Here is a 19,479-nt window from a genome sequence, read left to right on the forward strand (position 1 = left end):
TAGGTAAGGACTACTAGCCAGTCAGAAGCAGAGTATGAGGGTGTGCCGTGCCCTGACAGTAGCTAGGTAAGGACTACTAGCCAGTCAGAAGCAGAGTATGAGGGCGTGCCCTGACAGTAGCTAGGTAAGGACTACTAGCCAGTCAGAAGCAGAGTATGAGGGTGCCCTTGACAGTAGCTAGGTAAGGACTACATGAGCTAGCTAGCTGTTTCTCTAAATTCAGTCAGTACAGGACAGGATTAGCCGGGAGACTTCTTCTAAACGAGGACACACTTCACACTTAGCGTGGAATTCCTGCAGAACAGGGACATGGAAGTAGATATTTTGGAGATTATGGTGAACTAGTGTGTTGTAGCAGTGCTTTGCCATTCAGAACGAGCTAGCATGCTTGCGCAAGCATGCTATGGTTAGCCAGCTCGTTTCAGCTAGTGCCGTAGAAAGCCGTGCAGATGTTGATCAGCTCACCCGGAGACTGAAGGCAGGACACATTCAGAAACCGTATCTCACTGAGAACACCATGGATGGTTGTTTTTCAAAGTGTGTAATAGTATAGTATGTCAAAACAAATTCATAAAAAGTCAGAGTATAGGATGTCAAAAAAGTGATAAAGAAGTCATAGTATAGAATTGGGATATACTATATCTTTCCCTGTCATACTAATGGATGTATGGGCATTTCAACACACCCAGTCTCTCTCTCAAAGCGCTCCTCTTCCAGGAATGAACAGAGCTTGATAACCCCTCCCTCCTCTTCCTCTCAAACACAGCCAGCTCCACTCTGTGATCATATTCCCTTGTTCTCTCCCTTTCAGAGCTACAGTTTGCAGATGGGTGTAACCAACATGCTGGGGCAAGTACAACAGCGTATCACATGCTGTTATTACATCAGAGCTCAGACTAATTTCACTTCTCAGGAAGTGAGACAAGACAGTCAGACAGTCGTTGTCACTGAGCGAGAGGTGAAATGGCGCAGAAAGGAGTACGCTGGACCGGAAACCTTCTCTTGTTCCATCTGTCTGGATCTACTGAAGGATCCGGTGACTATTCCCTGTGGACACAGCTACTGCATGAACTGTATTAAAGGCTTCTGGGATGAAGGGGATGAGAAGGTAATGTACAGCGCCCTCAGTGCAGGGCGAGCTTCACACCGGGGCCTGTCCTGCTGAAAAACACCATGTTAGCAGCTTTAGTGGAGGAGCTGAAGAAGACTGGACTCCAAGCTGCTCCTGCTGATCACTGCTATGCTGGAGCTGAAGATGTGGCCTGTGATTTCTGCACTGGGAGAAAATTTCAAAGCCATCAAATCCTGCCTGGTGTGTCTGATCTCTTATTGTGAGAAGCATCTTCAGCCTCATTACGATGTAGCTACGTTAACGAAACAAAAGCTGGTGGAGCCGGCCCATGAAGCTCCAGGAGAATGCTGCTCCTCGTCATGATGAGGTAATGAAGATGTTCTGCCGCACTGATCAGCAGCTTATCTGTTATCTCTGCTCTGTGGAAGAACATAAAGGCCACGACACAGTCTCAGCTGCAGCAGAAAGGACTGAGAGGCAGAAAAAGCTCGGGGAGTCGACAGACCATCCAGCAGAGAATCCAGGACAGAGAGAAAGATGTGAAGCTGCTTCAACAGCAGGCGGAGGCCATCGATCGCGCCGCCGATAAAGCAGTGGAGGACAGCGAGAAGATCTTCACCGAGCTGATCCGTCTCCTGGAGAAAGAAGCTCTGATGTGAAGCAGCAGGTCAGATCCCAGCAGAAAAGGAGAATTCGAGTCAAAGAGAGCTTCAGGAGAAGCTGGAGCAGGAGATCACTGAGCTGAAGAGGGAAGACGCTGAGCTGAAGAAGCTCTCACACACAGAGGATCACAACCAGTTTCTACACAACTACCCCTCACTGTCACCACTCAGCCAATCAGCATCCAGCATCCATATCCGTCCCTCTGAGCTGCTTTGAGGACGGTCGGCGGCCGTGTCAGAAGTCAGAGATAAACTACAGGACGTCCTGAGAGAGAGTGGACAAACGTCTCACTGACAGGGACTGAAGTGGACGTTTTACTGCCACAACCAGAGCCCAAGACCAGAGCTGGATTCTTAAAATATTCACGTGAAATCACACTGGATCCAAACACAGTAAACACACAGCTGTTATTATCTGAGGGGAACAGGAAAGCAACGTTAATGAGTCAACAACAGACCTATTCTAGTCACCCAGACAGATTCACTAACATGTGGCAGGTCCTGAGTAGAGACAGTCTGACTGGACGTTGTTACTGGGAGGTGGAGAGGAGAGGAGGAGTTTATGTAGCAGTCGCATACAAGAATATCAGTAGAGCAGGGGGGTCGGAGGAATGTGGATTTGGACAAAATAACAAATCTTGGGCGTTAGATTGTATCAACAACAATTATACATTTTGGTCCAACAATGTCCAAACTCCCGTCTCAGGTCCTGAGTCCTCCAGAGTAGGAGTGTACCTGGATCACAGTGCAGGTATTCTGTCCTTCTACAGCGTCTCTGAAACCATGACTCTCCTCCACAGAGTCCAGACCACATTCACTCAGCCCCTCTTTGCTGGACTTTGGGTTTGTGGAGGCTCTGCTGAGTTTTGTAAACTGAAATAGACAGAAGTCATTTAAGGGTTAAATTCTGTCATTCTGAGTCATTTTTTTATTTTAACAAAAGGAAAACTTCTCTAAATTGCATCTTGTTAAATGTGAATATTTTCTGGTTCCTTCACTCCTCGAGGCTTTTTTCTGCATTTCGATGCTTTTTTAATTTTTTGTAAAATTTTGTTGATGCTTTTTGAAACATTTTCAATGTTTTTTTTACGGTGGTTTTTATTGAAAGCTTTTTGACGCTCGCTTGCTACAACACACACACATGGACACACACACACACGTGGACACACATGTACACACACACGGACACACAGTGACACACACACACAATGACACACACACACAAACACACACACATGGACACACACACAAACACAATGTCTCATACACACACACACACACACACACTCTATCACTCACACACACACAAACACACACACACACTCTCTCAAACACACACAAACACACACAAATACACACACAAACACACACACACACACACACGATGGACACATCACATACACACACGGACACACTCTCTCACATACACACACACACACACACACGCACACACACTGACACACACACACACAATGACACACACACACACACTCTCAAACACACACACACTCTCTGCTGAGTTGTAGCCAACTGAAATAGTCAGAAGTCATTTACGGTTAAATTCAGTGTTTTAACTCTTTGACTTATTTAGTCTCACATGCATGTAGCGACACACAATTGTTGTGACTTTTTCTATTTTCGCACATTTTTCATGTGTTTACACACATTTTGTGCTTCTTCTTACTTATTTTGTTGCTTTTATTAAACTTTTTTCACACACAATGACACACACACAAACACACCCACCTCCACACACACACACACTCTCTGCTGAGTTGTGTAAACTGAAATAGTCAGAGTCATTTAAGGTTAAATTCTGTGTTTTAACTCTTAAATAATATAATAATTATTTAGTCTCCATGTTTGTAGCTGAGAGATGATTGTTGTCTTGTTTCATTTGTTTACACGTTTTGTTGCTTTTCTTACTTTTTGCTTTTATAAAAACATGTCCCTTTCTTCGATATCTATGCTGCTTTTCTAAACGTTTTTGTACATTTCTTTGACGTCTTTGTTTGCATGTATTGACGTTTTAGAAGTGATGAGATGATTTCTGTGTCTTGATGAAACCATTGGGGCCCCAAGAGCTCTCAATGTCTCAGTTGAGATCTGTTATTTTACCTTTGATTGTTGAAACAAGGACGATATGTTAAAAAGATCTTTACGGAGATGATCTGGAGATATTAGCTGTTTGTTATTCATGTATTTCTCCACGTTATGTATCTAGCGGGACAGGAAGATGTCTGTTAAATAGCGATGTCTTAATAGTGTATATAAGGGTGTTTAAAGAGCAATGTGCAGGTTGGACCCTATACAGCATAGTGTATATTAATGATAAACAACTATACTTTCAAAACTGGAGGAATATATTACCGCCATAAACGATATTTTGAGATCAAATTGTGATAAAATAACTTCCGCATCTATCTATCACTGACCGGAAGGTAACGTGAGGGAGTCTGGTCAAGTTCATGCTCAAATTACAATGGACGTGGATGAAGAACCCGAGCTCTCCAACGTTGGCGAGCATGCCTACTGATGACCCGACGGCCTATAATTATGAGCCTCCTAGAAGAGATAGGAGTCAGGGGAGATTAGGGGAGATCAAGGGGAGGAACAATGGGCAGAAGAGAGAAGTAGAGTTGCAACCAGTGGCGAATAGGGCAAGTGACTTTGTGAGTTACTGTGTAGTATGGTGGCTAACTCTGGTTCATCTAGGCTAGTACATTGGTGTTATACAAAAAATCTGCTTTAGCAAACATACTTTTCGACCATGTTTTAGATTAAACATACATGTAGATTGTCTTAATTTAAGCCAGCAACGTTTTTGTCTTGTGATATTCTACAACCAAAGATTTTAACGGCTCAGACCGCTGTGGAGTCCATCAGAGTCACGGATGTATTAAGAGAAGCAAGGGTTAGCACTAGCACATAGTCGTTTTGTTGGCTAGGTGTTTAGTGCGGACATTGTGAGGCTATGGCGTCGGTTGGACAGCATGTGTTGTCGAGAGGTGGATGCCTACTGGGCTCTAGTTGAGGGTTTAGTCCGCCCGCGGACATTACCTGCCTGGCGGCTCCATCCGGCTTTGATGCCTGCTGCCTCAACCCGTTCTCGCTGCGGGTAGCATACCTCAACTTCAGGCAGGAGTATGGTCCTCTCAAGCCAACAGACCAGAGGATGTTTAGACCAGACTAATTTATATTATATATACTTATTATTACACACTTCTATTATAGTCGTCAGTTTTCCTAAACAAATACACTATCAAAAATAATTAATGTACATACTGTAACTACTTATATATAGCCATATTCTATGCTCTTCTATACTATTCCTCCTGCACATACAGTACACTTATTCTTCCGTTACCGTTTCTGCACTACAATGGTACTGTTGCCACACTGCACATATCTGTCTATATGGTTCATACTGAATATCCATATTTATTCTGTTTTTCTTATAATATATTCTGTTAATACCCTGCATATATATCTATATTCTTACTACTATGTTACTCCTACTACATTGCACATATCTGTACATGTTCATTACTTACACTTATACATATTTGATTTTGTTTCACTTCTGGTTGGACGCGAAACTGCATTTTGTTGTCTTTGTACTTGTACTCTGCACAATGACAATAAAGTATAATCTAATCTAATGTGCATTATTGATGCTGAGGGATTAGCAGATTTTTAAACTCTGATGTGCATACATACCTTTATGGAATAGAATAACTGAAAATTTTACATCAAATAAGTCTATCACTCTTGATCATATTGACTGTTAACAGGATTATCAATATCAACATTGCACCCTATCATTCTCTAGGCAGTTCCGATACACAGCCTACAGGCAGGTGGTCCGATAGACATATGGGTTTCTGGGCAGGAGATCAGGAAGGTGATACCAGCTTGTTTTGTGGCGCAATCAGGAGGCAGTTTCAGAGGAAGGGAGGCAATCAATAAATATATTTTCTTTTCACAAATGAACACAATCACAAAGTGTCTTGTTGTATAAAATGTATTCATAATTTCATTGATAGTAAGTAGGAGTGTTGGGCAAGTTACTTCCAAAATGTAGTTCATTATAGATTACTAGTTATTGTCATTTCAAGTAATTAGTGGTTATATTACAGTATCTGAATTGTAATGCTTTACACTACCTTTGCATTACTTTAGTTTGACTTTGCAGGTAGCTTGTGAATTTCACCACCAGATCAATAAAGTCTCATCTTTGTCAACTTTAATACATCATAACAAGAGTTCTCTCAAGACACTTTACAAATAGAGTAGATTTGGACAAAATGACAAATCTTGGGCATTAGATTGTGACGACAACAGTTATACATTTTGGTCCAACAATGTCCAATCTCCCGTCTCAGGTCCTGAGTCCTCCAGAGTAGGAGTGTACCTGGATCACAGTGCAGGTATTCTGTCCTTCTACAGCGTCTCTGAAACCATGACTCTCCTCCACAGAGTCCAGACCACATTCACTCAGCCCCTCTATGCTGGACTAACGGTTTATGGTTTTGGAGTCTCTGCTGAGTTGTGTAAACTGAAATAGACAGAAGTCATTTAAGGGTTAAATTCTGTCATTCTGAGTCATTTTTTATTTTAAAAAAAAGGAAAACTTCTCTAAATTGCAGCTTGTTAAATGAGAATATTTTCTGGTTATATAGACACTCTCTCTTCCCCCCCCCTCTCTTTCTCTCTCTCTCTGTCTCTCACACACACACATACCTGGTGTGGAAATAAAAAAATAGAAAAATGAACCAAAAAACATAAATAATCAGACTGAGCATAAAAAAATTTAAAGTTGTATGTTGAGTATGAAAACTCTTGTTCATTACATTTTACTTCATAATTGCAAACGCATGTGTTGTATTCATTGTTGCAGAACTGTATATAGTTCGTTTGTTATATGTGATCAAAACCATTGATCTGAAGCTCAATGCTGATGCTGTCATGTAAATTGTTTTTCTAATCAGCAATAAATATAACAATTTCTGATCAACCCCATATCAATTGCATGCTTAAAATAACATACTGGTCAAAGCCCCGCCCATTTCAAGACAACCCGACCCACGTCCGGGTTAAATCCCGCCCACTTCCGGGTTAGGCCCCCGCCCAGTCCGAGTACAGATACAGATCCAGATCATTCATATGGTGAACAGATACAGATACAGTTGCAGTTGCTGAATGTAACTAATAAAGTAACTTGTAATCGAACTCGTTACTTTTAAAATCAAGTAATCTGTAAAGTAACTAAGTTACTTTTAAAGTAACTGTGGCAACACTGGATGCAAGGACACAAGAGGGCTCCTTCATCCTGCTAACCAGGGGTGTAGTGGAGGTTACAGCTCCTCAGCTCTCTTTGTCTGCAGCTTTTTAGTTACCAACATGTTTTCAGGCTGATAGAAACCTTTTATAATAAACATACAGGGCCCTATCTTGCACCGGTGCAAGCGCAAAGCCCGCACGCAAGTGTCTTTGCTAGTTTCGGGCACATACAGTTGTCAATTTCACGGTGCAAATCCTCCGTCATGATAGCAATGCTCCAAGGTCCAAACCCGCCTGGCTTTTAAAGGGAATGGGGAGATGACCCTCTGATTGGTTTATTGCATGTTATGCCCAAAACACACCTATGAAATAATGAAACTCCATAACACCCGCGCCTCGCTCAGGCGCTTAAGCCTGGCTCACACTACAGGAGTTTTAAAATCCTAACCGAGTTTGAAATCTGGTTGCAGCACACTTGAATCTTAAACATTCAGGACTTTTGATAGTTTTTATTTAGTTTGTGTCGACTTTGAATGAAGTGTGTTTCACGATGATTAAAGTCCTGATTATTTACATGGAGTCTGGTGTAGTTTGGTGATGGTGGTTTCGGGGCTGTTTGATGTTAAACTAAAAGGATCTTACTCTTTAACTAAAAGGTCTATCTCTGTAGGGATCCATCCCATAAAGTTGTCAGACACTTAGAATAATAATCTGAGTCTGTCAGAACGTTTAGTGGACGCTGAAAGGGTCCAGATTGAAACCTAGCGAAGGTTCCCCTTTAATATCTGGTGTTTTCCAGAGTCCAGAGGTGGTGGCTTCTGTGGGGAAACTGAGCTACAACCAGCTGGTGGAGAAAATCATCGACTACAAACACTCAGCAGACAGCAGCCGAGTCAGTGAAGGTAACACACACACACACACACACACACACACACACGGACACACACAGACACACACACACACACACACACACACACACACACACACACACACACACACACACACACACACACACACACACACAGACACACACACACACACACACACACACACACACACACAGACAGCACACACACACACACATAGACACACACACACACACACACACAACACAAACCACACACATAGACACACACACACACACACACACACACATACATAGGACACAGACAGACAGACGGCAAACACACATGAATATCTATATACTTTATTTCAACTTTGTGTTTGTGTGTGTCTGTGTGTTTCTGTGTGTGTCTGTGTGTGTGTCTCGTGTGTTGTGTGTTGTGTCTCTGTGTGTGTTTTTGTGTGTGTGTCTGTGTATGTTGTTTGTGTGTCTGTGTGTGTTGTTGTCTGTGTTGTGTGTGTGTGTGTATCTGTGTTGTGTGTGTCTTGTGTGTGTTGTTGTGTGTGTGTGTTGTGTGTTGTTTGTGTGTTTGTGTGTGTGGTGTGTCTTTTGTTGTTGTTGTGTGTGTGTGTTGTCTTTGTGTGTGTGTGTTGTGTGTTTTTGTGTGTGTTTTGTCTGTGTGTGTTGTGTGTGTGTGTATCTGTATGTATCTGTGTGTATGGGGGGTTACTCACTGTTCCTCAGAGTGTGGCAGGTAAAGACATATTCTGCTGCTAGACTGCAGCTCTCTGGCTGTTCTCCCAGCAAGATCGGCATTTTATTGATGTTAGTTATTTGGTCAAATGACGGGTGTTTGTGTTTGAATTTGGGGAAATATTGAGTTCTGATTGGCTGCAGCTCTGTGCATTCTCTCAGGAAGTGCAGCTCCGTCTCGACTCGTCTCTCTTGCACAGCTGGCAGAAGCGCTCCTCTTTGGGCAGCCATGATTGTTTGTAGCGGCCTGTCTTGATGGCCAGGCTGTGCTCACTGAGTCTGGACTTGGTCAACGTAGTCCTTAGTTTGGTATCAGTCACTGTGGTCAGGTAGTCTGCTACACTGTACTCTCTCTTTAGGGACAGGTAGCACTGAAATCTCTCTCTTAGGGGACAGGTAGCACTGAACTCTCTCTTAGGGACAGGTAGCTCTGGACTCTCTCTTTAGGGACAGGTAGCACTGAACTCTCTCTTTAGGGACAAGTAGCACTGGACTCTCTCTTTAGGGACAGGTAGCTCTGAACTCTCTCTTTAGGGACAGGTAGCACTGGACTCTCTCTTTAGGGACAGGTAGCACTGGACTCTCTCTTTAGGGACAGGTAGCTCTGTACTCTCTCTTTAGGGACAGGTAGCACTGAACTCTCTCTTTAGGGACAGGTAGCTCTGGACTCTCTCTTTAGGGACAGGTAGCACCTGAACTCTCTCTTTAGGGACAGGTAGCACTGAACTCTCTCTTAGGGACAGGTAGCTCTGGACTCTCTCTTTAGGGACAGGTAGCACTGAACTCTCTCTTTAGGGACAGGTAGCACTGGACTCTCTCTTAGGGACAGGTAGCTCTGTACTATCTCTTTAGGGACAGGTAGCACTGGACTCTCTCTTTAGGGACAGGTAGCACTGAACTCTCTCTTAGGGACAGGTAGCTCTGGACTCTCTCTTTAGGGACAGGTAGCTCTGGACTCTCTCTTTAGGGACAGGTAGCACTGGACTCTCTCTTTAGGGACAGGTAGCACTGAACTCTCTCTTTAGGGACAGGTAGCACTGGACTCTCTCTTTAGGGACAGGTAGCACTGGACTCTCTCTTTAGGGACAGGTAGCTCTGAACTCTCTCTTTAGGGACAGGTAGCACTGGACTCTCTCTTTAGGGACAGGTAGCACTGGACTCTCTCTTTAGGGACAGGTAGCTCTGGACTCTCTCTTTAGGGACAGGTAGCTCTGGACTCTCTTTTTAGGGACAGGTAGCTCTGAACTCTCTCTTTAGGGACAGGTAGCTCTGAACTCTCTCTTTAGGGACAGGTAGCACTGGACTCTCTCTTTAGGGACAGGTAGCACTGGACTCTCTCTTTAGGGACAGGTAGCACTGCACTCTCTCTTTAGGGACAGGTAGCACTGGACTCTCTTTTGCGGGACAGGTAGCACTGGACTCTCTCTTTAGGGACAGGTAGCACTGCACTCTCTCTTTAGGGACGGTAGCACTGGACTCTCTCTTTAGGACAGGTAGCTCTGGACTCTCTCTTTAGGAACAGGTAGCACTGGACTCTCTCTTTAGGGACAGGTAGCTCTGTACTCTCTCTTTAGGGACAGGTAGCACTGGACTCTCTCTTTAGGGACAGGTAGCTCTGTACTCTCTCTTTAGGGACAGGTAGCTCTGGACTCTCTCTTTAGGGACAGGTAGCTCTGGACTCTCTCTTTAGGGACAGGTAGCACTGGACTCTCTCTTTAGGGACAGGTAGCTCTGAACTCTCTTTAGGGACAGGTAGCTCTGAACTCTCTCTTTAGGGACAGGTAGCACTGGACTCTCTCTTTAGGGACAGGTAGCACTGAACTCTCTCTTTAGGGACAGGTAGCACTGGACTCTCTCTTTAGGGACAGGTAGCACTGGACTCTCTCTTAGGGACAGGTATCACTGAACTCTCTCTTTAGGGACAGGTAGCACTGGACTCTCTCTTTAGGGACAGGTATCACGACTCTCTCTTTAGGGACAGGTAGCTCTGTACTTCTCTTTATGGACAGGTAGCAATGGACTCTCTCTTTAGGGACAGGTAGCTCTGGACTCTCTCTTTAGGGACAGGTAGCTCTGGACTCTCTCTTTAGGGACAGGTAGCACTGGACTCTCTCTTTAGGGACAGGTAGCTCTGAACTCTCTCTTTAGGGACAGGTAGCTCTGAACTCTCTCTTTAGGGACAGGTAGCACTGGACTCTCTCTTTAGGGAGAGGTAGCATGACCTCTCTCTTTAGGGACAGGTAGCACTGAACTCTCTCTTTAGGGACAGGTAGCTGAACTCTCTCTTTAGGGACAGGTAGCACTGGACTCTCTCTTTAGGGACAGGTAGCACTGGACTCTCTCTTTAGGGACAGGTATCACTGAACTCTCTCTTTAGGGACAGGTAGCACTGGACTCTCTTTAGGGACAGGTAGCTCTGAACTCTCTCTTTAGGACCAGGTAGCACTGGACTCTCTCTTTAGGACAGGTATCACTGGACTCTCTCTTTAGGGACAGGTAGCACTGGACTCTCTCTTTAGGACAGGTAGCACTGGACTCTCTCTTTAGGGACAGGTAGCTCTGGACTCTCTCTTTAGGGACAGGTAGCACTGGACTCTCTCTTTAGGGACAGGTAGCACTGAACTCTCTCTTTAGGGACAGGTAGCACTGAACTCTCTCTTTAGGGACAGGTAGCACTGGACTCTCTCTTTAGGGACAGGTAGCACTGGACTCTCTTTAGGGACAGGTATCACTGGACTCTCTCTTTAGGGACAGGTAGCACTGGACTCTCCTTTAGGGACAGGTATCACTGAACTCTCTCTTTAGGGACAGGTAGCACTGGACTCTCTCTTTAGGGACAGGTAGCACTGAACTCTCTCTTTAGGGACAGGTAGCACTGTCCTCTCTTTAGGGACAGGTAGCACTGACTCTCTCTTTAAGGACAGGTAGCTCTGTACTATCTCTTTAGGGACAGGTAGCACTGGACTCTCTCTTTAGGGACAGGTATCACTGAACTCTCTCTTTAGGGACAGGTAGCTCTGGACTCTCTCTTTAGGGACAGGTAGCACTGAACTCTCTCTTTAGGGACAGGTAGCACTGGACTCTCTCTTTAGGGACAGGTAGCACTGAACTCTCTCTTTAGGGACAGGTAGCTCTGAACTCTCTCTTTAGGGACAGGTAGCACTGGACTCTCTCTTAGGGACAGGTAGGTCTGTCCTCTCTCTTTAGGGACAGGTAGCACTGGACTCTCTCTTTAGGGACAGGTAGCACTGGACTCTCTCTTTAGGGACAAGTAAGCACAATCTCTCTTTAGGGACAGGTAGCTCTGCATTTTGCTTTGTGCTTCTGTTTGTGTGTTCCAGTTGGTGATGTAGTTTAGTTTCTGTTGTGTTATAATCTGGGTAACTCTGATTGGTTGGTTCCCAGACTGGTCCTGAGGCAGAACCGGGTCAGGAGGTGACCTGAGCATCAGGACCAGCTGAGTGAGGGGACTCTTCTCTTTGCTCAGCTCTTGGTGTTGCAGGGCTTTCTGCTGGTAGGAGTGGGGGTCACTGTTTTTAGATGTAGCCAATATTTTGATACACACATAGACACACACACACACACACACAGACAGAGACACACACACAGACACAGACACACACACACACACACAGACACACAGACATACACACACACAGACAGACACACACACATAGACACACACACACACACACACACAGACAGACACACACACACACACACAGACACACACCACACACACACACACACATACACACACACAACACACACACACAGAGCCACACACACACACACACACACAGACAGACAGACACACACACACAGACACAGACACACACGCCACAGACACACACACACACACACACACACACACAGAACACAGACACAGACACACACACACACACACACACACACACACACACACACACACAGACATACACACACACACACACACACAGACACACACACACACAGACATACACACACACAAACACAGACATACACACACACACACACACACAGACATACACACACACACACACACACACAAACACAGAGACATACACACACACACACACACACACACACACACACACACAGACATACACACACACACACACAGAGCACAGACCAAACAGACACACACACACACGAGACACACACACACAGAGACACACACAAACACAGTAACACACACACACACAGACAGACACACAGACAGACAGACAGACAGACAGACACACACACAGACACAAACACAGAAACACACACACGACCCACACACACAGACACACACACACACACACACACACAGAGATATACACACACAGACAGACACACAGAGACACAAAGACACACACACACACACACACAGTGTATCACCCAATACCCCTTGAAACCATAAACATGTTAACAGGACTTTCAATACCAATAGATACAGTATAAAATATCACACATGAATAACTGTATACAGTAAATATAATAAACAATATACAAATTATCATACACATGACAACAAGACATTCTCACAGTATCATTTATACCATGGAACAAAAAAGCTTTTACACCATGGATTGTGCACTTTCATTATTCTTGAGGCAGTTAAGGTTAGAAAAACAAATGAAATAGGTAGAAATGTAACACATATGGCTAAACTACTCGGCATTGATACAGTGCATGAATACATAAACATAGTAATAAAAGGTTTCAGTGCAAATATGGTGTATAAGGAAGCACTTGACTGATCTCAATGAGAAAATATTTTCCTTTATGATGCTATCTGTTCATCAAAACACTATTCTATATTAGAAAGCTTCCTACATAATCATACATGCATTGTAACAAGAGGACCGAGAGAGATCCTTCCTGTATTCTTTCCTTTTCTCACACATGATCAAGCTTGTGAAGCTTCCGCATCAGTCAGTGGCAGGTTCAACACACCAAACCTCTTCAGTGGTGCTTTTGTTTTCGTAGCTCCGTTACCAGTCTGTCATTCAGCTCCAAAGGAACCCTAGTCATTTCAAACAGACGTCAGTCCCTTACCCGTTGCTGCCTGCGTGTTTATATCCACTCAAGGCTGGTAGCCATAATAAGGGTCTTCTGGGAAAAGAGAGCACACACAAAAAACGGTCAACAACCAAGACCACTTTCACACTGGATTTTGCAGTGTTGGCAACATTGGCAATTTTAGACCCTGTGAAACTTTTTTTTTTTTTTTTTAAATTGCCCATATTATGAAAAAATCACTTTTCTGGTGATTTGGGGTGTTCTTTGTGTCTCTGGTGCTTCCACACACATACAAACTTTGAAAAACATCCATCCATGCTGTTTTGAGTGAGATCTGGTTTCTGAATGTGTCCTGCCTTCAGTCTCCTGGTGAGCTGTTCAAAATCGGCTCGGACTGTGACGTCACAGTCCGAAATGAGCTGGCTAACCACAACCGTTAGCTCGTTAGCATGCTAACCGTTAGCATTAGCATGCTAACGCTAATGCTAACGCTAGCATGCTACGTCGTTCTCAATAGCAAAGCACTGCTACAACACACACAAGTTCACCATAATCTACAAAAGAACTACTTCCATGTGCGCCCTCATTTAGAAGTCTCCCAGCTAATCCTGCCTTGTAACTGACCAAAGTTGGAGAAACAGGCTTTCTTTTACTGTCTCTAGAGTTAGCTAGCTGACATTGATCTACATCTGAGCTACTGAGCATGTGCGAGTGCAATCAAAGATAGTACAGAAGAAGAAGATGAAAAGAGGTCTCACTCTGTAGCTAAAACAGAAACCAGGTGAAAAGAGGGCTGCAGTGGTAGAGAGCTGTGCAGTACAACAACAATATGGTGCTTTTTGAAAATTAAACCATGTAAACCTATTCTGGTACAATCTTAAAATACAGTTATGAACCTGAAAATGAGCAGAATATGGGGCTTTAAATCAATTTTAGTGCTTCAAGTTAGTGTTTGGGCACTTTGTCTGTTAGTGACAGAGGACAAACAATTACAGGTTCCGATGGCTTGAAACAGGTTTAATATCCTGTGTGTCTGTCGCCGATGCTATGCACCTGTAACCCAGTCATTGAAAGGCTTAACAGAAACGTAGTGTTGGCCAATCAGAGGAGGTTGTGCCAGACTCCCGCCTTTGGCTGAGTCTCTATCTGATCTGTCAGAGGGAGAGCAGGAGAACGGTGGGAAAGTTTAAAGGCCGTTTTATGGTTCTGTGCAGGCTCCATGCGAAGCTTTCTCCGTAGCCTACGTAGAGTGGCATGATCTTTATACTTGCTGGCGCTGTGCGTCGAGACTAAGCGATGTGTGTTTTTTTTTTTTTTTTTTTTATTTTTTGTGTGTGTGTATGTGTGTTGGCAGAGAGAAGTGAGAGAGTGACTGCGATTAGCTTTGGGCGTGTGCGACTCCAGAGTTGGCGCGAGAGAAACAAAGTGTCTCCTCCTGTTCTTTCTGACCACTGTGGGAAATCTGTAGCAGGAAGAGTGAACCCTCTCCTTGATTTCATGTTGTTTATGGAGAAGGAGAACCACGAAATGAGTCGGGGAAATGCAACGCTACCGAAGCCCACGGCCGAGCGGCGTGTAAAATAAAAAGGCGTTTCTGTTGGTGGTCCCCAGAGAAGAAGTTGGTTATTTCATGGCGCAGACTAGAACCCAAATTGAAACGTTAGCAACTAAAACTGCTAAATGTGAGAACATTGTGTCAAATTGCGTTATTACTGTGACTTATAACGTGTCTGGTTAAGTTCCATCATAGTGTTAATGGTGTCAAACGTTAGCTGACGTTGTTGTTCAGTAGCTAGCTCAGAGATTATCGGCTAATGAACAACTAACTAAAAGCCATTTGTCTTGCTTCTACTGTATAAGCATTCCAGTATCCTCATAAAAAGATTAATTAATCTGGGACTTAACCCGATTATTATATTTTTACTCACACACTGCTAATACATCTACCTCTGTGTCCCTTGAGTTTGTGTACCTTCCTGGTAGCTAACCTGTTTGCTGGGGAACTCTGTGGCAGCCTCGCCCGGCTGTCCAGGAGGTCCGGTGGTCCCTGCGGACCCTGCCTTACCATCCTCTCCTTTTGGACCTGGGATTCCCAGCTTGGACTCCCCTGGAGCAGACTGATCTCATGCTTTGGCGTATGTATGACACATTAGGGGATATTTACTGGCTGTTATTATAAAGCTGATGGCGATGGTATCTCATATATCTATGAAGGGAAACTGTTGGAAAATCCGTTAACTTAAATCTGTATTTTATGTAAAATCTCTCTTTTCTGATTGGACCAGTTTCTCCAGTAAAGGTCCGACCGGTTCTCACCGCAATTCGTAAGATAGCGAACGCCAGTGTCTCGGCGTCGGATAGGACGCAAAAATCCACTTTTAAACGTGTTATATACTATACCTAATTTTAAGAACAATCTTAGAAATGTGGGAACATAGGGCCTAATTTTAAGAAATCTCTCAAACATGTGGGAACATAGGGCCTAATTTTAAGAAATCTCTAACATATGGGAACATAGGGCCTAATTTTAAGATCTTTAAAATTACAGACTGATCTCATGATTTGGGTATGTATGACACGCAAATTTGTATTCCGATTTTTCCGTGTTATGAAGACGCATAATTGCATTTTTTGCGTGTATATCAACGCAAATCGGCCGCCATTGGCCTATATTGCGAGTCCATTTCCCCGTACAGGTGTATAAGCAGGGACTGGGTTAGGAGATAATTTGTGGTGGCAGAGGGGTAAAACACAGGACTTTCACCTGGGAGAGCTGGGTTCGCCCTGTGTGTGGTGATTTTTCGGCGTTTTTGTTTTTAATTTTGTGTTTTTATAAAGCCTTACCCAATGTTTCTTTCCTAAACCCAACCATTTGTTGTTGTCGTAACGTGTTTTGGTCGTTATTTCCGTGTTTTTGTCACTGTTTTGTCACTAAAGCCTTTCCCTGTGTTCTTTTCCTAAACTCAACCATTTTTGTTTTCTTGCCAGGTGTGATGCGTTGTTCGCGATAGCGACAGCGATGCAGCGCCACGTGCGGAGGGTCTGTTTACATCAGCTGTTTCCATCAGCTGTTTCCAGCGTGTATCATCCACGTGGATAGCTGAAAATGGCGTAAAATAACACGCCCATTTGGCTTTATGAAAGTGGCGCATTTATTTACGCAAAGTCATGATGCCATGTTGGATTCTAAGAAGAGTTTACCTCCTAAAAGCTGAAGTCAGCAGAGTTTTTAAATGAGAAATGAGCTCTGTTGTAATCAGTGTTGCTGCGTTCCTTATACCATACTTTTTCTTCGGGACATAAAACTCTGAGATAACACCGCAGCTTGAACTTTGAGCCTCTTGCTCAGATATGCTGCACAGAGGATTGTGGGTCAGAAAAGCACGCTGGCTCGTTATACTGCAAAATGCAACCGGGTGCATCAGGACACATTTTGGGCATTCTGCATTTGACATTATATGTATTGGGATATACTATATCTTTCCCTGTCATACTAATGGTAGTATGGGCATTGCAACACACCCAGTCTCTCTCTCAAAGCGCTCCTCTTCCAGGAATGAAGCAGAACTTGATAACACCCTCCCTCCTCTTCCTCTAACACCAGCTCCACTCTGTGATCAATATTCCCTTGTTCCCTCCCCTTCAGAGCTACAGTTTGCAGATGGGTTGTAACCAACATGCGGAAGTACAACAGCGTATCACATGCTGTTATTACATCAGAGCTCAGACTAGTTTCATTTCTCAGGAAGTGAGACACAAGACAGTCAGACAGTCGTTGTCACTGAGCGAGAGGTGAAATGGCGCAGAAAGGAGTTCAGCTGGACCGGGAAACCTTCTCTTGTTCCATCTGTCTGGATCTACTGAAGGATCCGGTGACTATTCCTTGTGGACACAGCTACTGCATGAACTGTATTAAAGGCTTCTGGGATGAAGGGGATGAGAAGGGAATGTACAGCTGCCCTCAGTGCAGGCAGAGCTTCACACCGAGGCCTGTACTGGTGAAAAACACCATGTTGGCAGCTTTAGTGGAGGAGCTGAAGAAGACTGGACTCCAAGCTGCTCCTGCTGATCACTGCTATGCTGGAGCTGAAGATGTGGCCTGTGATGTCTGCACCGGGAAAAAACTCAAAGCCATCAAGTCCTGTCTGCTATGTCTGATCTCTTATTGTGAGAAACACCTTCAGCCTCATTTTGAATCTGCGGCTTTTAGAAACACAAGCTGGTGGAGCCGTCCAAGAAGCTCCAGGAGAACGTCTGCTCGTCATGATGAGGTAATGAAGATTTTCTGCCGTACTGATCGAGCAGCTTATCTGTTATCTCTGCTTAATGGACAAACATAAAGGCCACGATACAATCTCAGCTGCAGAAGAAAGGATTGAGAGGCAGAAAAAGCTCGGGGGGAGGCGACAGACCATCCAGCAGAGAATCCGGACAGAGAGAAAGATGTGAAGCTGCTTCAACAGCAGGCGGGAGGCCATCGATCGCCCACCCGATAAAGCAGTGGAGGACAGCGAGAAGATCTTCACCGAGCTGATCCGTCTCCTGGAGAAAAGAAGCTCTGATGTGAAGCAGCAGGTCAGATCCCAGCAGAAAAGGGAAGAGAGTCGGGTCAAAGAGCTTCAGGAGGAGCTGGAGCAGGAGATCACTGAGCTGAAGAGGGAAGACGCTGAGCTGAAGAAGCTCTCACACACAGAGGATCACAGCCAGTTTCTACACAACTACCCCTCACTGTCACCACTCAGCCAATCAGCATCCAGCATCCATATCAGTCCTCTGAGCTGCTTTGAGGACGTGACAGCGGCGCGTGTCAGAAGTCAGAGATAAACTACAGGACGTCCTGAGAGAGGGTGGACAAACGTCACGACAGCGGGACTGAAGTGGACGTTTTACTGCCACAACCAGAGCCCAAGACCAGAGCTGGATTCTTAAAATATTCCGCGTTGAAATCACACTGGATCCAAACACAGCAAACACACAGCTGTTTATTATCTGAGGGGGAACAGGAAAGCAACATTCATGTTGGGACAACAACAGTCTTATTCTAGTCACCCAGACAGATTCACCTACTGGCGTCAGGTCCTGAGTAGAGAGAGTCTGACTGGACGTTGTTACTGGGAGGTGGAGAGGAGAGGAAGAGTTTATGTAGCAGTCGCATACAAGAATATCAGCAGAGCAGGGGGTCGGATGAATGTGGATTTGGATACAATGACAAATCTTGGATGTTATATTGTGACACAACAGTTATACATTTTGGTCCAACAAAGTTCAAACTCCCGTCTCAGGTCCTGAGTCCTCCAGAGTAGGAGTGTACCTGGATCACAGTGCAGGTATTCTGTCCTTCTACAGCGTCTCTGAAACCATGACTCTCCTCCACAGAGTCCAGACCACATTCACTCAGCCCCTCTATGCTGGACTTTGGGTTTTATTGGTTTGGAGCCTCTGCTGAGTTGTGTAAACTGAAATAGACAGAAGTCATTTAAGGGTTAAATTCTGTCATTCTGAGACATTTATTTATTTAAAAAAGGAAAACTTCTCTAAAATGCAGCTTGTTAAATGAGAATATTTTCTGGTTCCTTCCTCCTCGAGGCTTTTTCTGCATTTTGATGCTTTTTTAATTTTTGACTCATTCAAGACTTTTGTTGATGCTTTTTGATACATTTTCAATGTTTATTTCGGTGGTTTTTATTGAAAGATTTTTGGCGCTTCGCTACAACACACACACACTACACGTGGACACACACTACACACACACACACACAATGACACACACACACAAAACACTCTCACACACACACCGGTGAACACACAATGACACACAAACACACACACACACAAACACACTCTCCACACACACACGT

At 44.3% G+C, this 19,479-nt stretch overlaps 1 protein-coding gene across 1 annotated transcript; it reads left to right on the plus strand.

The window, feature by feature from the left end:
- Positions 1 to 17,308: 17,308 nt before the first annotated feature.
- On the plus strand, positions 17,309 to 18,924 carry LOC120570962 (E3 ubiquitin/ISG15 ligase TRIM25-like). Its single transcript, XM_039819648.1, has 2 exons — positions 17,309 to 17,788; positions 18,863 to 18,924. The coding sequence occupies exons 1-2, from the start codon at positions 17,419 to 17,421 to the stop codon at positions 18,922 to 18,924; spliced, it is 432 nt and encodes a 143-aa protein (XP_039675582.1). The 5' UTR covers positions 17,309 to 17,418.
- Positions 18,925 to 19,479: the final 555 nt, after the last annotated feature.

Source organism: Perca fluviatilis, chromosome 13, assembly GCF_010015445.1.
Source record: "Perca fluviatilis chromosome 13, GENO_Pfluv_1.0, whole genome shotgun sequence".
Lineage (NCBI taxonomy): Eukaryota > Metazoa > Chordata > Actinopteri > Perciformes > Percidae > Perca > Perca fluviatilis.

Excerpts from the sequence above, each read along its gene's own strand:
- LOC120570962 (XM_039819648.1), top strand. The coding sequence starts at position 17,419 with ATGGCGCAGAAAGGAGTTCAGCTGGACCGGGAAACCTTCTCTTGTTCC. Across the intron at positions 17,789-18,862 it reads GCTATGTCTGATCTCTTATT|TTATACATTTTGGTCCAACA; the intron begins GTGAGAAACACC and ends GTGACACAACAG.